Source organism: Choristoneura fumiferana, chromosome 28 (genome assembly GCF_025370935.1).
Source record: "Choristoneura fumiferana chromosome 28, NRCan_CFum_1, whole genome shotgun sequence".
Classification (NCBI taxonomy): Eukaryota; Metazoa; Arthropoda; class Insecta; order Lepidoptera; family Tortricidae; genus Choristoneura; species Choristoneura fumiferana.
Window position 1 is genome coordinate 2,147,890 of NC_133499.1, and position 21,136 is coordinate 2,169,025.

Consider the following 21,136-nt stretch of genomic DNA (forward strand, 5'->3'; position numbering starts at 1 on the left):
AAATCTAAGACACCGAGCCCATCGAATAAATAATTTATTTTACAAGAAATTTTAAATCAGCAACTTTAGAGGACGACTTTCTCCACGACACGACTCGCCTTCAAGCTTATACGTCCATCTGAAACATAATATACCAGTTGAATATAGATCTTATTACTAAGGAACATATTTTTTTAACAACTTCTTTTCTGACTGTACTTTTCGTTTACTGTGCATGCATTGTGATCTATAATCTACTTACACTTCCGTACTAAATTTCAAGTCGATGCCATTAACGGTTGAAGAGTTCCGTCCTGCAAACTTAGCCGTTATAGTTTTCCTTATAAGTTTGATATACTTACTACCATCCTGAATTACACTAAAAAAATTTTTTTTAATTTTGAATTGTACCATTTTGTCGGCATAGTTTACATATATATCCGTGCAAAATTACAGCTTGCTAGCATTGATAGTCCCTGAGCTAAGCCGCGGACGGACAGCCAGACAGACAGACAGACATGGCGAAACTATAAGGGTTCCGTTTTTGCCATTTTGGCTCCGGAACCCTAAAAAGGACAGTCAGCAAAAAATAAAAAATAAAAATTAACAAAACTTACTTCTACAAGCTTTTATCTAACTTGCCCTGTATGTTGGGTCAAATACAAGTACATTTGACCCACTTTCAGTTGTCAGACTGACTTGAAATTTCATATACATTATGTAAGTTGAATGATGGCGTAAGTACAGTCAACAAAAAAATACAGTCAGAAGTTTAAAAGAAACTTATTTAACTAGCTTACTTGTAAGTAGGTTTAATAGAAACTTATTTATTTAACTTGCCCTGCTTGTTGATGTTGTTTTTGGCTCAAATCTTGAAAGTTCATTTTGACCTACTTCTCACCAGTATTCTGTTAAAATTTTCATTTTCAATACAAGCTACCTACCAAATTTTAAGTCAATCCGACCACTGGGAGTGGGGAAAAATGAACTTGCAAGATTTGACCCAACAAGAACAACAAGAAACAAGACAAGTTAAATCAAAGCATGTAATAAAGGTAATGCCTCCACCACTACTTAGAAAGATGTCATCACACGTAGCTTTCACACAAACATAAACATAGTAAAAAATTCGGAAACTTAACTCACCATAATTTCGTCTGAAGTCTCCTTGCTGTCTAAACAAGCAATCAAACAAGCCAAACAATGGTGACCGTCGTTTCGCCGAGTTCAATTACGCAGATTTTTATTTCGCAGACAACTAATGGCAGACCTTTCTTTTTGCCGAGTAACGTTTGGTATAATTTCTTTACGCTTATGCCGAGTAGTCAGTAGGAAGAATAGCGATATTGTTTTTTTCGTAATTGTTTCAATTTTGAACATGAAACTACCGTGAGACTCACTCATATTAAATGATATTGTGACGGATAACTCACGTCTTAAACCGAGTTTAGCTCGACATGTTTGCTCCTGAGAGGAAGGGCTAAGAAATAGCCCGAAACATGTCGAGCTAAACTCGGTTTAAGACGTGAGTTATCCGTTAAAATATCATTTAATATTGTTTCAATTAACGGAACAACTGATTTTAATGACTATAATGTTATCAAAGTGTAATTATTATTAGGTGCGAGGACGAGCGATAACAAGGAAGTTTAGGGTAGAATTGCCACCTACAAAGCACTGCCTGCCTCGGGAGTGGCCAGCGAGTGCCAGAACCGAACTGCTAGCGTGTCGCGACTTGGTTGCTTTATAAAATAAAAAATATTTAATAATATTTCTTAAATAGGCTAAACGAATTTCGGTTAATAGTTGTTCGGCTTACTGACTCATAAGTCAACTAAATGTACTAAAAGTTAAGTTACGAAACGTTATTCTACAAAACAATATCTACGAATAAATCCATCGGTGTACCGTCACTCGGCGAAACGTTGTCTGCCAAACAATAATCTGCGTAAAAAATGTCGGTGAATCAATATGCAACCCCAAAAACACACAAAATTTTACAAAAAATCACTCACAAAGCTGAAAATGTTTCACACCATGCAAAAGGTAAATATTTACTTATAGTAAATTTTTTAAGAAGTAACATTTACAAGTTGTTGACCTAGTGTCTTAAGCCCAATTAGTATTATTGCAGAGACCAAAGCGTCCCTACTCCAGTGGCTTGGACACGTGGAAAGGCTGGGAGAGGATCGAGCCGTGAAGAGAGCGTATTTGGGACGACCGAGTGTATCAAGAAGCTCATTTAAGGTTCAACAGTCGGGACCCATTACGATGATTTTATGAGCTGGTTACGATTTGAATGGGTCCCGACTGTTGAACCTTAAATGAGCTTCTTGAGTTCTAGACCACTAGACTTATTTTCTTCCTTTTAGTTTTTAAGGCAGTCGGGTTTTTTGATTTTTTAAATTTAATATTTTTTATTTTATACTTTTTTGATATTTATGTGAAAACGGTAGATTAAAAGTATTATAACCCATATATTTAGAATGGGCTAATTATTAGCTTACATTCGATAGCCATATTGTTACAATACAAAATATTTTTTTCATTCCTCCGCCATTTTTTTTTTCGCAGACGCCATATTGAAATATTATGTAGCCTATGTCACTCCGACAGTTATGACGAATCCAATGATACCTCATATGTCAAAATCCGTCTAGCCGTTTAGGCTGCAGCGAGGACCAAAGAAATGGACATACATACCCACATACAATACAATACAATACAAAGACTCTTTATTGTACACCAGACATAGTAAGCGATACAGAAAACAAATTATTAAAATTACAAGGTGAGCAATAGGCGGCCTTATCGCTTAAGAGCGATCTCTTCCAGGCAACCTTTTTTACAGAAAGAAGTAAGGACTAGTAAAAAGAAAGAGAGAGAGTAGTAGTAGAAGAGTAGGAAGTAAGCACATACATACATACATACATACATACATACATACGCTCGAAAAACATAACCCTCCTTCGGGCAGTCGGGTAAAAACATAACTACTGCGATATACACCGCAGGTGGTAGGACCTTGTGCAAGGTCCGCCCGGATTGCTACCACCATCTTGCTCGCTAATCCTGCCGTGAAGCAGCAGTGCTTGCACTGTTGTGTTTCGGCGTGGAGAGTAAGACAGCCGGAGAAACTACTGGCGCGTGAGGTATCCCATCTTAGGCCTCTAGGTTGGCAACGCATCTGCAATACCCCTAGTGTTGCAGATGTTTATGGGCGGTGGTAATGGTAAGAGTACCATCAGGAGACCCACTTGCTCGTTTTCCATCCAGTCGTAAAAAAAAAAACTACTGCGAAACCTAATAATTATTGTACTTCCAGCTATAGAAATTGCCTTGTAAGTGAAATTAAAACCAAAATACGTATGTTGTAAGCAAACACGATTTATCAAAAAATTCCTCGTCCCTCAGGTACCAAAGATTTAATTACTTATAAGAAAAACATTTCAACGTATTTAACGAAACATCCAAAGCAAAGATGACGTAGACACACAGATTCTCGAAATTTGACCATCGAACGTCAATAAACTTGTTCGCTCAAGTTAATGTCCAAAATTTGCATAACAGGACGAAAAAGGATGAGCTGATTATTGTTAGTTTGCCTGCTGACGCGCATAAAATGAAGTCAGTTCATCTAAACCCGGATTTTTAATACCACGAAAAAAATGAAAACAAAGTTTCGTCATTGTCAAAGTGACAATTCAGAGGATTTCAAGGTATGGGCCCGCTAGAAATAGATGTACATCTTATTATCCATGGAACAACCCTCTTTCTGGGTCGGAGATTTAAACATAGTACTATTTACTAGCTGTTGCCCGCGACTCCGTCCGCGAAGAATTCGTTTATCGCTATCCCTGGGGAAGGCCCCAGGAACCCAAACTATCTGTATACTAAATTTCATCTAAATCGGTTCAGCGGTTTAGACGTCAAAAGGTAACAAACAAACAAGCAGACTTACAAACTTTCGCATTTATAATATTAGTAGGATACAGCAAGTTTATGCCCTTTCCTTCCTGTATGTCTGTCAAGACCCTTTTTAACCCCCGACGCAAAAAGAAGGGTGTTATAAGTTTGACGTTAATATAAAACCTCAGCTGACAAAGGAAACGGAGCCGCGGGTTAAGGGTGCCTTTCCACCAGAGATTTGCTATGCAGTTATGCTGCGAGGATGTGAAAGCTACGCCACGAAACTATGTAACTGTTTCCACTAATGCTAATCTATGTGGCCGTTCGAGTATGATGCGCTTTGTAGATGCCACAGCACGCATCTTTCCATATAAAAAACAATAAATTAAAAAAAAAACAAAAACCCGACTGCCTTAAAAAATACTTAAAACAAGAAAACAAGTCTAGTGGGCTAGAACTTTGTTAAGTAGCTAACTTAAAGTTCAACAGTCGGGACCCATTATGTAAGAGATTTTGAGCGTCGCGATTTAAATGGGTCCCGACTGTTGAACTTTAAGTTAGGTACTTAACAAAGTTCTAGCCCACTAGACTTGTTTTCTTCTTTTTATAGTATTTTTAAGGCAGTCGGGTTTTTGATTTTTTTAATTTATTGTTTTATTTCACACTTTTTTAATAGTACGGTGAAAATGGTAGATTTAAACTATTATAATCCATATATTTAGAATGGGCTAGTTATTACCTTTCATTTGATACCCTACTCGATAGATTTAAATAAAAAACATTTTTGAAAAACTTACAATTTGTAATGTATTTTTATTTATCGAATTTCATTTCTTCGAAAACAATTCATAGAATATTCAACACTAATATTTTCTCTTGGAGTAATTTCACTTCATCGACTATTCATTACATATTAAATCAATTACTAGAGCAACAGTACAAGGATTATTATTTGCTTAAAAATACATTTCATCAAATATTCATGAGACAGAACAACTAAATATCGTTGTTTATTTCTTCGACGTGTTATTATAAAACACCAGAAAATAGGTTAGGTTAGAACTACGACCTCAAAAAAAATTGCTACCAGAAAAGTAGGTTAGGTTAGAACTGTGACCATAAAAAAATAAACCACTACCAGAAAAATAGGTAAGGTTGGGTTTGAACCGCGACCCCAACAAAAAGTAATCGACGCCAGAAAAGTAGGTTAGGTTAGAACTACGACCCCGTTAAAAATAAATCGCTATCAGTAAATTAGGTTATATTAGAACTGCGACCCCAAAAACAATAAATCGCTACCAGAAAAGTAGGTAAGGTTAGGTTGGAACTGCGACCCCAACAAAAATAAATTACTACAAAAATTTATAAATAACTAAATTTCATTTAAAAACGTATGAAATAATAAAATATGAAATGAAGTTCTGCCAAATAAACTATCTATCAAATAATATTTCCAGAAATTAAAAATCGGTGATTTAAAAATAGTACTTATTTTACTCATTCGAGGTTATGAATATTCGATGAAACGTTGACTTTTAACTGATATTCGATTAAGTTTGTCGAAATTTCAAGGATAAACCATTTTCCACAACATAACAAATGCAAAGTCATGAATAGTGGTTATTAAGTATTTATATGGTCACTGCATACGTCAATGTAAACTGGTGCTACGAGTCTCCGAAGGCCGACCGACTTGGAAATATCATCTTAAAGTAAGCTTTCGACACAACACAGGCCGTATTGTTTAATAGAAAATACAAACTGAAATATAGATGCACAGAAAAAACAGAAAAATAAGACCATCACTGGGAATCGAACCCAGGTCCTCGGTAATCCGTACCGCGTGCTATACCGCTACACCACTGATGGTCAACTGGTCTGATGGTTGTTGACCATCAGTGGTGTAGCGGTATAGCACGCGGTACGGATTACCGAGGACCTGGGTTCGATTCCCAGTGATGGTCTTATTTTTCTGTTTTTTCTGTGCATCTATATTTCAGTTTGTATTTTCAATTTCGGTTTTACGGGATGACCGTAAAAGTAAAAATTTGGAATTGAAATAAAAAATACAAAAAGATTCCAAAAAACCAATCGTATTGTTTAACCCACTGACGTTTGCGATCGCATTCACTGTCTCTTTCTACCCTCTTTTTATACCGTGTGACAGCAAGAAGTGTTGAAAGGGTCACGGTCACGTTTTGTTATGAATGAATTGTAGAATTTGATGACATTTTCGATTATTTTTTGGACGTCCTTTACTTACGCTAGATAACCTGGACACCGTAACAGAATCTTCTACCTAGAATCTACCATATCAACAGAAATGCTCCCATGTAAGTAAGTAAATAAAATATAAGATTCCTACCGCAGCGAACAAAAGAGCTGATGATCTTGAAACGGCTGAACCGATTTTGATAAAACATGTCTAAGATCCATCGCTAGAAAACCAGCTTTCAAATAAAAAAAACCGCATTCAAATCGGTCCACCCGTTTAAAAGCTACGGTGCCACAGACAGACATACAGACACAGACACACATAGCGGTCAAACTTATAACACCCCTCTTTTTGCGTCGGGGGTTAATAAAAGCTCGAACCCCAACGAAAACGATGTTGAGCCTATAAATACTACGAAGTGCAAAATTCGAACTTCGTGTCTTGCCGTCCCGCTGACGCCTATGCTGTTTAAAATGAGAGTGAGAGGGACGGGATTTTCGAATGTCGTAGTAGCCCCTCTAATTCCAAGTGTGTTATAACAATAAGGTCTTAGGCCAATAGTGCCCGTCGACGCGCGATAGGTACCTAACAATTGCATCGTAAACGTAAATGTGAAATTAGGAGCCAAGTTCAATGTTAAATATCGTCGACTTCACCGACCAAAGAATTAAGATCTAAGTAATAGTACATTGTGTCTTAAGAGTGGTACTCGTAAATAAGAAATTACGAATGAGCGTGTTTGAAACCCGATGTCGATGTCAGCATCAAAAGTAGCTATACACTTTTGTACTTTGTCGCTGAACAGCCACGGACGTAACGCCATGCAAGTGTGGCGACAGAGTAAAAAAATGATCCGCTACTTTTGATGCTGGCTGTATAATGTTCATAATTCCAGTATTCTTAGCTAAAACTAGAAGCCAAACAAAGCCATGCACTCACCTTTTCCTAGGAACCCAGAACCGCCCGTCAAAAACACACTCTGCCCTTTGTAAAATTTCTGAATCTCCGTTTTGGGCGCATTACCCTTGGTCAGCCGCCGTTTCTCCTCCTCCTTAGCGTCCACCAGGTCTTCTTCAGCATAGTAGTTGTCCAGCTGGTTCGCAGACACGAACTCGTGGTCTTCAGAGTAATCCAGAATGGGCGCCGTTGGATTCATGGCTTGGTTTTCTTCGTCAACGACGCGTACGGCGTTTTCTAATTCCTGTGGGCAAACGGTTTGTATTAAGTCATAACACGAAACAAAAGATGGGTTTTCTTTTTTTTTCTTTCCCATTTGAATCCTCAGGAAAATGAAGAAAACCAACGAGACCCGAGCAACATTCAGATTTTGGTTGTAAAACTTTTTAATATCATCTCGTGTATTTGTTTGTGTTTGCTCCAAATCTTGCAAGTAAATTTCGATCCACTTTGTGGACATTCTGTTATGTAGTTTGAAGGAAAATGCAAGTGAGTAAAGTCAACAAAAAATCTTGTATTAACCCGTCACGCGTCCTAGAGACTACATTAGTCCCTAACTTTTTTTTCGGGAAATGTAATATATATAATAATAATATATCTCTAGGACATTTCCCGTACAAAAAAGTTAGGGACTAATATAGAGTCTTGGACGCGTAACGGGTTAATAATGCATTATTTAACTAAAAATTATTGATTAGGCGTTGGTTGCTTTTATAACTTCATAATATTTGTTTTACTAAGTATAACGAAATTGGAGTAAAAATGTAAAATTGGCTAAATTTGACAAATGCGCTAATTATTCAATGCCAGTAGCCGCAGATTTTCAATTGTTACCATATTCACGGACTAGCTTTTTCGCGTAACTTGGTCTTCGCAGAAATAAACGAAAATTTTATTGAGGGTAGTTCACAATTCAAACCTGTTTGTTCTAGACGATAAAAACTCAAGCAGAGACTATGAATGATGTTTATAATTTAACACAGAAATACGATTATATTTTACGCATTCAATTATAATAATAATTTCATTCTTATAATATCCGTATTTTATTTTATACATTTAATTTTATACCAGCCTAAAATGAATTAACAGACCGAATGAAAAGATAGGACAAAATACTGCAAACAACAAACAACAAAAAAAAAACCTTGTACACTTGTTTGCTGGAGGAAGTTTGCTGACAATGTCTGTAATCGGTCTCACAAAACTTTTGCACCGAAGAAAAGTTTCCAAAATTGCAATTCCGAAATACCTACTTACGGATTTTCTTCAAAACTATGTTATAGAAATTGTAAGGAGATTGTTTTCAACAAACACATAGGCAGGTGGCATAAAAACATCGCTATATTTATTAATAATAAATAATATAAAATAAAGTATAATAATTTAATAAAGTCGATTGACGTCTCAAACTTCCTCTCTGCCATCTTTCAGAAAATTCCACGTAGGTAAGCATCGAAATTTTATTTTTGAATACAAACCTCAACCTCCCGAATGCTCAAGCTTGAACGAACCCACAGAGTTTATATCACGACTGCGCTAGCGCTGCATTTGGGTACCGGCGGCGAGATGACCGCGCGCGACGCGTGCTCGGGCTCACTACGAATGAGTATTGTTGGACTTTGCGCACGTACACGTACAAGTGGTTCGAGCGCCAAGTTCGGAAGTTTTAGCGGATAATTAGAAGCTTTATACTTAAGCTTTTATTTATTTGCCCTGTTTGTTGGTGTTCTTGTTGTTGGGACAAATTTCGTGTTAATTTTGATAATCATCATCATCCCAGCCTATATACGTCCCACTGCTGGGCACAGGCCTCCTCTCAGAACAAGAGGGCTTGGGCCTTAGTTCCCACGCGGGCCCAGTGCGGATTGGGAACTTCACACACACCATTGAATTGCTTCGCAGATTTGTGCAGGTTTCCTCACGATGTTTTCCTTCACCGCAAAGCTCGTGGTAAATTTCAAATGTAATTCCGCACATGAATTTCGAAAAACTCAGAGGTGCGAGCCGGGGTTTGAACCCACGACCCCTCTGCTTGAGAGGCGATAGGTCAAACCACTAATTTTGATAAGATTGAATAATTTATTCTCGAATGAGGGTTATGTTTTTCTAGCGCGTGTATTTATGTATGGATGTATGTTTATATCTTTGATGTCCTCTGTAGCCTTAACGACTCATTTTAACAATAAGATTTAAAGTCGGTTAATGAAAACTTATATTTAGTTAAATACATACATGTCTACCGGTAGGTACTTTATAGGTAGTTTGATTATTTAAAATATTTATGCAGGCTTTTGATTGTACTTGTGGTAAGTTTCATAATTTGACCGTATAATGTTACTCTGCTTTATTAATGATATATTTACTAAAAATATGTATAACTCGGCTAAGTCATGAACAGTGGCCTTAGAACGTATAGAGACATGCAACCTCATATTTTCAAATTCATTAAATTCAGACAAAGTCTAGGTATATTGGGTTAGTAACAACGAGTAATGGTCTAGTGTTAATATAATAGTATTTATTTTAGGTAGAGGATAGTTAGTTGAAAGTAGAGGTTAGTTGTTGTATGTAAATAGATAAATTTTAATTGCTATTTCCTGTTTTCTGTATATTTTTAAGATCATAATAATGTTAATAAGACTTGTGCAGTAGTATTTTATCCGAACATGGCATCACTAACTGCCGCGAGCGCTATCAAATAATGGACCGGTTTGCTCTTGACCGGCCATCCTCATTTCGCTGATGGAGTAAACCTATTAATGGCCCCCGGTTTTGTCGCGGCCAAGGACTCACCATGGCAACAAGAAAACATAAGCCATATATAAGCCAAACTTTAAGAACCTACCTAATAAGTTATTTAATTAAGTTATAAGTAAATAAGTATACAAGATTTTTTTTCCTGACTGTACTTTTTGTCAACTTTACTTGCGTTGTCACCCAAACTACATTTGCATACCAAATTCCAAGTCGCTGCTATTAACCGTTGAAAAGTTCCGTCCTGCGGAGACAATCCTGGCCGGACTACCAGGATGCCACTACCAGGTTATTGTATTGTCATGCAATTTACATAGGTATGCCAAATTTCAAGTGAATCCGACTACTGGATGTTGATCGAATTTAACTTGCAAGATTTGATTACAGACAGACAGACAGACAGGCAACTGGACCGGTGAATCTAAATAAAAGATTGTAAAAATGAAATTTTTAATACAAGATTTTTGCTGACTGTAACTACTGGCATTGTCATCTGAACTACATAAAGTACCTATGCCAAATTTCAAGCAGTGGATAAGTGTACGCAATCCCATACATTTCAGTCCGAAAGGAATGGTAAATGCGATCGTAAGGCCACTGGCCTGTCTATTGTACTCCTGGCGGTCTACTGACATGCAAGTTGTCCTGCAGCTCCCGGCTGAGGGTCCTCACATGCTCCAACTCCCTTAGCTGCGCGTCGCTCGGCTTGGGGTACACGGCGGCGCTGGCCTTCTCTCCTCGCGCCACGGCCGCCGACCACGCCGCCATCCGGGAAGCGGTCTCACTGCTGTAGAGGAGAGGGGTGTCTTCCTGCATGTAGTTCATGGCTCTAGAAGAGAAACGGTTCATTATTTAGTTATATCCATATGTATTCTATGTATAACATGATCAATTTAGAAAAGTTGAAATCTCCCAACATTATCATTTCATCTCAAAAACCGGCCAGGAGCGTATGGTACACGCCCAGGATAGCAAGTAATATTTTTCTAAAGATTTCGTATTGTGTACGGAATCTTACAAGTTTAGGTATGTTTCATACCTTAGGCTGCTATTTACTCTTAAACTACTAATAATTCTCAAGCAATCTTTCCTTGTAAATTTGATATAACTATTTACTACCATTCCGTTTTTTTAGGGTTCCGTAGCCAAAATGGCAAAAACGGAACCCTTATACTTTCGTCATGTCTGTCTGTCTGTCCGCGGCTTTGCTCAGGGACTATCAATGCTAGAAAGCTGTAATTTTGCACGAATATATATGTAAACTATGCCGACAAAGTGCTACAATAAAAAAATAAAAATAAAAATCTTTAGAGTAGGTACCTCCCATAGACGTAAAGTGGGGATGATTTTTTTTTCTCATCCAATCTTGTAGTGTGAGGTATTGTTGGATAGGTCTTTTAAAACCATTAGGGGGTTGCTATAACGATTTTTCGCGTCACTTATGTGTTTGCAAAATATTCAACATTAAAGTGCAAATTTACATTAAAATCGAGCGTCCCCCCCCCCCTCTAAAATCTAAACCGGTGGGTGGAAATATTTGAAAAAATTCAGGATGGTAGTAAGAATATCAAACTTTCAAGGAAAACTATAACGGCTAAGTTTGCTTGAGAATTATTAGTACTTTCACTCTTAAATAGCAGCCTAAGGTATAAAATATACCTAAACTTGGAAGATTCCGCATATAAAGATTTTTTTTTACAAAAAAGTAAAACAGACTCCAAACAAATAAAAAAAATGTTGTTGGTTAGGTTATTAACGTAAAAGTGGTTAGGTTAGCTACCAACGTCTTTTGAGCCACCCGCCCCGTACGAGTAAAGCTGGTTAACGTGTTATTGAGCGAGATGCGACTGACTCACGCCGTAAGGAAGTGCAGCGATTACTGACATGTGGAGCACAATGCGTCGTTACATCATGTCGTTTTTGTGGACCACATAAGGCGTTGACCTTACTTAGATTTTTGAAGAAAATTATTTGTAGCATTCGAACATGGCGGATGTAGACAATATCTAATTTAGCTATTTCTGTTTCTTTGGCTAGTTGAAGTATAATTTTGATAGTGTTTTATGCGGGTATTAACCTTAACAGTGAACAGTGATCACAAAATTCTATATTGCTTTCGTGTCTGGCATTTTTTAATGCGCAAGTTGTCTCCACGTGGTTTCTGGAATTTTACTATCAAGTTGCAAAAACTACAATCACCGTACAACGTCCCTCTCAAAGAGAGTTTACCTTGACACTGGCGAAATTGTCCTATTAATTAGGACAGAAAAGCCATATCTTAAAAGAGAAAAAGAAGAAGATATTTTTGAACATGAAACTACCGTGAGACTCACTCATATTAAATGATATTGTACCGGATAACTCACGTCTTAAATCGAGTTTAGCTCGACATGTTTCGGGCTAATTCTTAGCGCTTCTTCCTAGGAGCAACGCGACTCGGCGGCTGCCGCAACACGGCAACACGCGCACTGCGCGCCACGCCACCGCTCTGCTCGCGCGACTACCCGACGAACTTAACACCGGTGCACAACTACCCGCATTTTCATCGTCATTTTTACCGTCACTGTCAAATGCATGCTAAAAGAGGGGTGTTATAAGTTTGACCGCTATGTGTGCCTGTCTTTGGCACCGTAGCTCTTAATTGGGTAGACCAATTTGGATGCGGTTTTTTTTGTTTGAAAGCAGGTTTTCTAGCGATTGTTCTTAGACATGTTTCATCAAAATCGCTTCAGCCGTTTTTAAGACATTGAACTTTGGAGTGACAAAGTATCCAACTTTTTGTTGGGTGGTTATTTATTGAAACAGCTATACTGTAAGAACTACCGCAAGAAAACTCTCTTTGATTTACGAAAACAAACGCATCGAAAGTTATATACCTACTAGCTTTTGCCCGCGACTTCGTCGCGTGGAATAGTAACTTTGGAAGTCTTTAAGTTATTTAGGTACCTATTCTGCTAATAATAGCACATAGAAACCTCTATGTTTACTGAAAATAAGCTATTTTAATACATGCTTTATATCTAAACAATTCTTTTTTGTTCTTCCATTCGTTCTAAAACATAAATATTTTGCGGTAGCCATATTTTAGCAATACGACGTGTATTCTACCCTGCCAACAAAAAAGGAATTCTTCATAGTGAACTCTTGACATCTTACGTCCTTTATTGTAAGTTAGGAGGGTAGGATTATAATTCTTACTAAGCATAGCTACACATTTTTCTGATAAGTATACTTATAGTCAATTTGTTTGGAATTCCTTAAGAACTTTCATCCCCATATTTCAAGTATGAAAAATGTCGAAATGTAAAAGAGCCGGAACAAATGTTTTTTAGGTCCGTACCTCAAAAGGAAAAAAATGGAACCCTTAGACCCTATATCCCGTAAACGCGCGGAGTATGTATAGAGTTGAAATTAAAACCCTAAACTCAGGTCAATAGTCCCGGAAGCTGTGAAAAATCGAACTTCTAAATTAACGCAATCAAAAGCTACAGTCATTAAAAAAGTGTTTCCATACAAATCGCCTTAACTGAAAAAGGTTTAGGGTACTTCCGGCTGTCCTAGAAACTTGGAATTTTGTATAAAGGTAGCTCTATTAGCAATTTTTTTTCCTAACACTGGATATTCATTCATAAATACCTACGTACGGAACCCTTGATGCGCGAGTCTGAATCGAATTTAACCAGTTTTTTTATGTTCTTATCGAATACCTAAACATAAAGATTCATCGATTTATCTTTGATAATGACGACGTTCCATATAAGTTTTCATCCCCTATTTCATCCCCTCGCAGGTAAAATTTTCAAAAACGCTTGAACAAATATCTATTTTATTTTTATAAGTGCCCAAATGCAAAGTTTCATAAAGTACAATCGATTTATATTCGACAATGACGACCTTCATATAAAACTTTCATCCCCTATTTCACCATCACACAGGAAGAATTTTAAAAAACGCGCGAACAAATATCTATTTATCTCTTATCACGTGCCCAAATGCCAAGTTTCACAAAGAACCATCGATTTATCTTCGACAATGACGATCTTTATATATAAACTTTCATCCCCTATTTCACCCCCACACAGGAAGAATTTAAAAAAACGCGCGAACTAATGTCTATTTATCTCTTAATCACGTGCCGAAATGGCAAGTTTAATAAAGACTCATCGATTTATCTTCGATAATGACGACCTTCCATATGAACTTTCATCCCCTATTCATCCCCCACAGGTCGAATTTTCAAAAAAGCTCTTACAAATACCGACTTATTTTTTATTAAGTTCCTAAATGCCAAGTTTCATGGTTTTATGTTCGACAGCGACGAACTTCCACCATATAAACTTTCATCCCCTATTTCAACCCCTTAAAGCCTCTTTTTCGCGATAAAACATAGCCTATGTTCTTTCCCATGGTCTATTCTATCTCTGTACCAAATTTCATCCAAATCGGTTCAGCGGTTTTGGTGTGAAAGCGTAACAGACAGACAGACAGACAGACAGACAGAGTTACTTTCGCATTTATAATATTAGTATGGATAGTACAACCAACCACCATACAACGTAAATAAAGACCACGTCGTATCGTAATTCTTGGGAATTCCGAATTCCGAAGCCGCGGGTACGAGCTAGTAGTATGTACTTAATTAAGGAAAATACTTGAGATATATTGCGGAAAAATAGATCCATAATATGTTGCATTTGCGTCGATTGCTGACGTCGAGGTTGTTGGATTATGCGCATTAGTTCAACGACCTTGTATGTATATGCATGTAGGTAGGAAGTTTAAGTAGGTAACTAAGTATGTATATACGCGATGTCACGTTATTCAAAATCGCTAATACTCAATAATATAACATACAAACTGAAATTAAAACTTTATACTTATCCTGTTTTAACCCCTGACGCGAAAATTTGTGTTTGTGTGTCTGTCCTGTAAAACGGGTGAATCGATTTGAATGTGGGTTTTGTTATTTGATAGCAGGTTTTCTAGCGATGCTGGTTCTTAGATATGTTTTATCAAAATCGTTTCTGCCGTTTTTAAGATATTGAACTCTTTACGTCGGGAATTAAACAGATTAGGTTCTTAAGCTTTCACTCAAAAGTTCAAATCATCGTTTAATCTTTGTGATGTACCTATGTCTTCATGGCGTCACTGGTATGTTTGTATGTATGACAGTAACTGTATCAAACGTAATAAGCTATTTGTATGGCCGGCACGCGCCCGCGGACCTTGTCAGCGGTGCTTATAAAATATAATCACTATAAGTATCAGACTTCAAAAGGATTTGAATGTAGGTAATGTCTGTATTTATGTAAGCACCTAGTGACTTCTAGGTAAACTAATCTAATCAACTTAGAAGAGTTTAAAAACCCTCGACTTTATAATTTTAAAGTTCTATATCTCAAAAACAGCTGAATCGATTTTAATGAAACATACAAATATAATAACTTAATAAAAAACAAAGAGTTAGAAAACCCCCGACTTTGTCACTTCAAAGTTCAATATCTCAAAAACGGCTGAACCGATTTTGATAAAACATATCCAAGAACCATCGCTAGAAAACCTGCTTTCAAATAAATAACTGCATTCAAATCGGTCCTCTCGTTTAAGAGCTACGGTGCCACAGACAGAAAGACAGACACACAGATACACATAGCGGTCAAATCTATAACACCCCTCTTTTTTCGTCGGAGGTTAATAAATTAACTACGGGAGCGGTGCTGACTCTTCAACTATTTTCTCAAACAATTACAAGGTAAATACATCCAGTCCACCCACTGTCACCACTTCTGATTATCATTATCACAATGTTATACTGTCTGTCTATACGACTACGTATCGTATAAACTAAGTAGAGGTAGCAATGTATGTGTATCAGAACGACGCAGGCAAATGCTAATTACATTTAAATTAAATGACCCGGCCATTACTTGAATACCTGACTAATAATTCTTAGACTGATTCGATCCAATCGAAAGAATGGCGGAGTTTGTAGCAGAATAAAGATTCGATAATTTTGTGGAATTCTACGCTACTGAATATCAGAAAGTACCAGAATGTTTGAGGCAGGCCATATAATTGACAAGTTCAGCGTTCGAATGGAGACGTTCTTGAAAAGCTTTAATTTTACTTGCAGTGTACACTCAAAGAAACTAAATCACGTACAAGCGTGGAACCTTTATGCTACCAATGTCATGTTGACATCCCATTCATTTGCCAAAGATATCATATCATTGATTATCAAAAGGTCTTAATAACCTTTGTCTTTGTCTTACTTTGTCATCCCATACATCATTTGCCAAAGAAATCATAGCAAAATTGATTATGAAAAGGTTCCACCCTCCCTGGTACGTGATCACGTGATTCAGTTTGCTTGGCTGTATGTTAGTTTGGAAGCAGTGAGCCTAGATTTAGCATAAGTAAGTACTCGTTCAAGCCCGGCGACAAAACAATAATCTGTACCACTACCATGAGTTTACAGCGACCGTACTCGATAACGACGGCGTAAATTATTTATATCGCTATCGAGTACGGTCACTGTAAACTCATGGTAGTGGTACTGGCAGCAGCGTAGCTAGGTAACCTAGGGCCCTGGGGCAAATAAAAAAATGGGGCCCACTGCTATCAAAACTGGTAAGGTTTTTTGAAGTAAAATCATTATATATACACTACCTAAAGTAAAGTAAAAGTAAAAGTAAGTAAAGTAAAGTATTACTATAGTATAGTACTACTTTAAAAATGCTAAGCAACTTTATCATCAGCTATAAAGCAGAATTTCGAGGGCCCCCTGAGCTTGAGGGCCCCGGGGCACTGCCCCGCCTAGCCCCTTGGTAGCTACGCCACTGGGTACTGGTAGTGAAATTCTCTTCAACGGCTAATGGCATTATGGCAATGCAAGTACACTCAACTGGAAGTACTTTAAAGTGCATAAAATCTCATCGAAATCAGTTCGTGGTTCAGCGGTCAGGTGATTCGCACAAACAAATGCCTTCTTCTTTCCTACCAACCTACCTACCTAACCCAAGCCCAAATTCGGAATTCAATGTTCGTATCTTATCGTCCTTAAGCCCATTGCAGTTCAGACTAGCAAGAAAAATCGTGCAACTGGCTTACATTGAGATTCCATAAAGCGAAAGACTTTAAAGTGGTCAATCGAGCGCCGCAATGTAATGCAACTTGCATGATTTTGTCTAACTTTAGGTTTTCACTTCCTATCAAATACTGATTAGCTTGAGTAGGTTGAAAGTCGTAATTTTTTCCCGCCGAAACTGTAAATCATTCAGATTTTTTTAAGTGGTCCTTCTGTAGAACTCTATAACTTTGATTTGTTTTATAACACTTCCTTCAGAATAGGTATCTCAAAAACGGCAGAACGATTTTTTATCGAACATAGCTAAGAACCACTGCAACTAAACTCCCTTTCACGTAAGAAAAACCTCATCGAAATCGGTCCTTCCGTTTAATGGCTACCATGCTACGGACGGACAGACAGACAGACACAGATATTGTTGCAAACCTTTAACACCGACGAAGAGTAATGACAAACAATACATTAAGTGACTATTTATGACAAACAGATACATTAACAAACATTACATTAGGTATGAATGACCTTCGCTATAGTTATGCATACGGGTCGACATGGACCCATGCAAAAATCCATCAATTTTTTTTCAATATTTTAAGATTTTTTAAGAATTTAGCTAATGATAAGTAACTCACAATTTTGGCGTATGAGTAGACCCGGATTAGCGTTTTGTCCTTTGACACAACTGCTTCCAGGAACAGTCCAGAAACTACTGAGCATTGCCCATTGGCGTGACCCGAAGGAAATGGAGAAACAGGGGCGACAAACCACTGGTATAATTAATAGATAGTACGTTTATGCAAGAAATGTATGTTCATGCAGTTCGTCCACCTCCACATTATATTACCTAGTCTAAAATCTTAATGTGAGCTCCGGTTGAGTTCAAAACGCGTCAGTGTAAGTAGTATGGTGGTGGTGATAAACGGGTTTAGGTGATTTGTGTGTGTTCATACAATGTGTTTTAACCGCCGCAAACCCCGCAAAGTAAAGCTTGATGGAATAAATAACTGGTATATTTTACAAGCTTTTATTTAGCTTGCCCATTTGTCGTTTTTAACCACCAATGCAAAAGAGGGGTGTTCGACGCCAATGTCCGTCTGTCTGTCTGTGATATCTTAGCTCTCAAGCGGATGGATGGATTTCGATGTGTTTTTTTAGGTGAAAGCGAGTTTCCTTGTGGTGGTGGTTGTTAGCTATGTTTAGTTAATAAAAATCGGTTCAGCCGTTTAAGGGACATTGAACTTTGAAATGGCAATGTCGACAGTTTTACGACTTTTCTAAGTCGGACAGGCTAGGCACTTATTCAACGTTTCTTAGTCGATCAGGCTAGGTAGATATACAATAATAGCATAATATGTTATGTATAAGTTAATTACCTAATGTAATTAATTTTAAAATTGCTGCGCCCCAACAGGCATCATTTTTTATATTTTTTTGTAAAAGGTGTTGCAATAAATAAATACTGAAATACTGAATACAACGTCTCTAAGTCGGTCAGTCTAGGTACATATTCAACGTCTCTAAAGTCGGTCAGGCTAGATACATATTCAACGTCTCTAAGTCGGACAGGCTAGGAATGTATTCAACGTCTCTAAAGTCGGTCAGGCTAGGTACATATTCAGGCTAGGTGCATATTCAACGTCTCTAAAGTCGGTCAGGCTAGGTACATATTCAACGTCTCTAAGTCGGACAGGCTAGGAATGTATTCAACGTCTCTAAAGTCGGTCAGGCTAGGTACATATTCAACGTCTCTAAAGTCGGTCAGGCTAGGTACATATTCAACGTCTCTAAGTCGGACAGGCTAGGAACGTATTCAAAGTCTCTAAGTCGCTCAGGCTAGGTACATATTCAACGTCTCTAAGTCGCTCAGGCTAGGTAGGTACGTATTCAACGTCTCTATGTCGCTCAGGCTAGGTACGTATTCAACGTTCCTAAGTCGATAAGGCTAGGAACGTATTCAAAGTCTCTTAAGTCGCTCAGGCTAGGTACGTATTCAACGTCTCTAAGTCGCTCAGGCTAGGTACGTATTCAACGTTCCTAAGTCGATCAGGCTAGGTACGTATTCAACGTCTCTATGTCGCTCAGGCTAGGTACGTATTCAACGTTTCTACGTTGGTTATGGTTATTAATAAATTAATCATTATCAATATAAGAGTTAGTAGCTTAACTACTTAAAATCAACTTAACTGTTTGAGTTAATCCTGGACTTAAATAATTCATCAAATGCTATCAAATGTAAATCAAAACATAAAAGAGTTCCCAAATAAAACATCTATTAACAGGTTGAAGAATCACAACGGACGGCTAATTATTTAAATGGGAAGATAATTATTCATGCCCCCAGCGCCCTCTACGAGTAAATAATACATATTCACCACAAAGTCATCCAAGCATAAATCGAGCCCTGCAGTCCTCGACACTACAACAACAACTAGCTTACACCCAAATTGTTGAGATCATTTTGACGAAGTGAAAATTCACGTGAAAATGCTGACTTAGCTGTCAATAACTTTGTGACGATAGAATTTACTAGTTTACCCGCGGCTTAGCACGCGTGCACTATTCGATGTGGTAGCTACATTTTAAATTCCGGGATTTTACAAAATTCCCCTGGGAAATCCCAAAATTTATATCGTGTTATAAATTTAAGGTTGTGTTAAAAACAACCCAGCGGTTGTTATTTCGAGATTTTATCCCTATCCCGTGGGAATATCGGGATGAAAAGTAGCCTATAGGTATGTTATTCCAGACGTCCAGCTATCATCGTATTAAATTTCATCCAAATCCGCCCAGCCGTTTTAGCGTGAAGGAGTAACAAACATACACACACACACGTACACACATACTTTCGCATTTATAATATAAGTAAGAAGGAAAGTGTAGATATAGGTATCGGCTGCTGACTGTAACACAAAAAGCTATAATTAGAAACCTTATTTGTAACCCCCCCCCCCCGATGATATAGCCCAAATTCCCTCCCTCCCTGGAGGGTTTTTCGACAGCCGAAATATCGCTAGATGGCGTTAGCATCGTAAAGTCCGTTTGACGTTTCAGTCTTGCTTGCGATTGGCTCATAGTTATTTACACCATCTTCAAGCAAATTCTGGAATAATTGCTTTTTAATTTGCATACCCCGTAAATAGGTATGAACGACCTCTCATATCACGTAGAAACTTACACAAAAGGGCATTGCCACGTACCGTTGAAGATATTAAATTAACTACAGTATGACCAGTCGTGGTAGCTTATAATGATTTGACCTTATGGCCTCTCAAGCAGAATGGCCGAAGACCGTGGATTCGCACCTCAGTTTCCGGAATTCATTTTCGAAACAATGAGTACATTTGAAATTATTATGAACTTTTGATGTCGGAGGAGAACGGGGTGAACAGAAACACACGAAGGTTCGGTAAACTCTGTTTAATAATCCAGTTGTATGAGTAGGTATAACATATTAGTCATAATTATGGGTGGTCCTCACGTGGATGGTGTCGAATGACAATCTCAGGTTATATCCCTTATATGGTAGAGATTCCTCCGTATATGGTATGGTGTCCTATTATTAATCTGATATTTGAATATGATACTTTATTTCAATGTAATGTTATGTTATACCCACTACCTACCCGCCTACCTACCTACCTACCTGTTATACCTACTTACTCTATACTAGAGATAGTGGTTTGGCCGGATACCGGATATTCGGCGGTACCGTTGGCCGGATAGCCGGATATTCGGCCTAGTTTTACGTACAATTAAACTAAGCTAATTCGAACATGCGCATGACACTCCGTACAGGCTGCAACTTGTAAGTTAATTAAATATTTAACTTAGGGGCTGTTCCACCACCCATTGATTAGTTTTAATAATAATAATAATAATAATAAATTTTTATTTCAGATATTTTTTACAATCATCTATATAAGTATAAGTATTTTGGTTAGTGTCTAAATTAAATGCTTAAATTATATGTTAGTAAAGACTTACAAAGATAACTATAACTATTAGCTAGTGGCACCTATAGCCTTCCTCACCATATGCCATACGAGGGACTGTCATTACGCTTAGCAAGCGTCCTCAAAATGCCGTTGCCGCTACCGCGCACACGACGGAGAAGAGAGGCGGCCTTCTTCCGCATGATAGCATGTCACGATGCACATAGGCGATCGCTGACATCTTAGTTAGCTCAGCTCAAGCTAGATGGCGCTTTCCTCAATAAGGATCTCTGAGCAGAA

The 21,136-nt window shown here is 37.7% G+C and overlaps 1 protein-coding gene across 3 annotated transcripts in view; it reads right to left on the bottom strand.

The window, feature by feature from the left end:
- Positions 1-17,640, bottom strand: part of LOC141443882 (fatty acyl-CoA reductase wat-like) — a 42,160-nt gene extending 24,520 nt beyond the window's left edge. Inside the window, exons 1-3 of one of the 3 annotated variants that reach the window (XM_074109246.1) lie at positions 17,537-17,640; positions 10,490-10,646; positions 7,043-7,304 (exon numbers count right to left, since the gene is read on the bottom strand). In XM_074109246.1, the coding sequence (XP_073965347.1) occupies positions 7,043-7,304; positions 10,490-10,642 (415 nt within the window). In that variant the 5' untranslated portion in view covers positions 10,643-10,646; positions 17,537-17,640. Of the gene's footprint in view, positions 1-7,042; positions 7,305-8,541; positions 8,680-10,450; positions 10,647-17,536 lie in introns of those variants that run through there. The other 2 variants (XM_074109245.1, XM_074109247.1) reach the window with 2 other exon arrangements.
- Between the last annotated feature and the right edge of the window lie 3,496 nt (positions 17,641-21,136).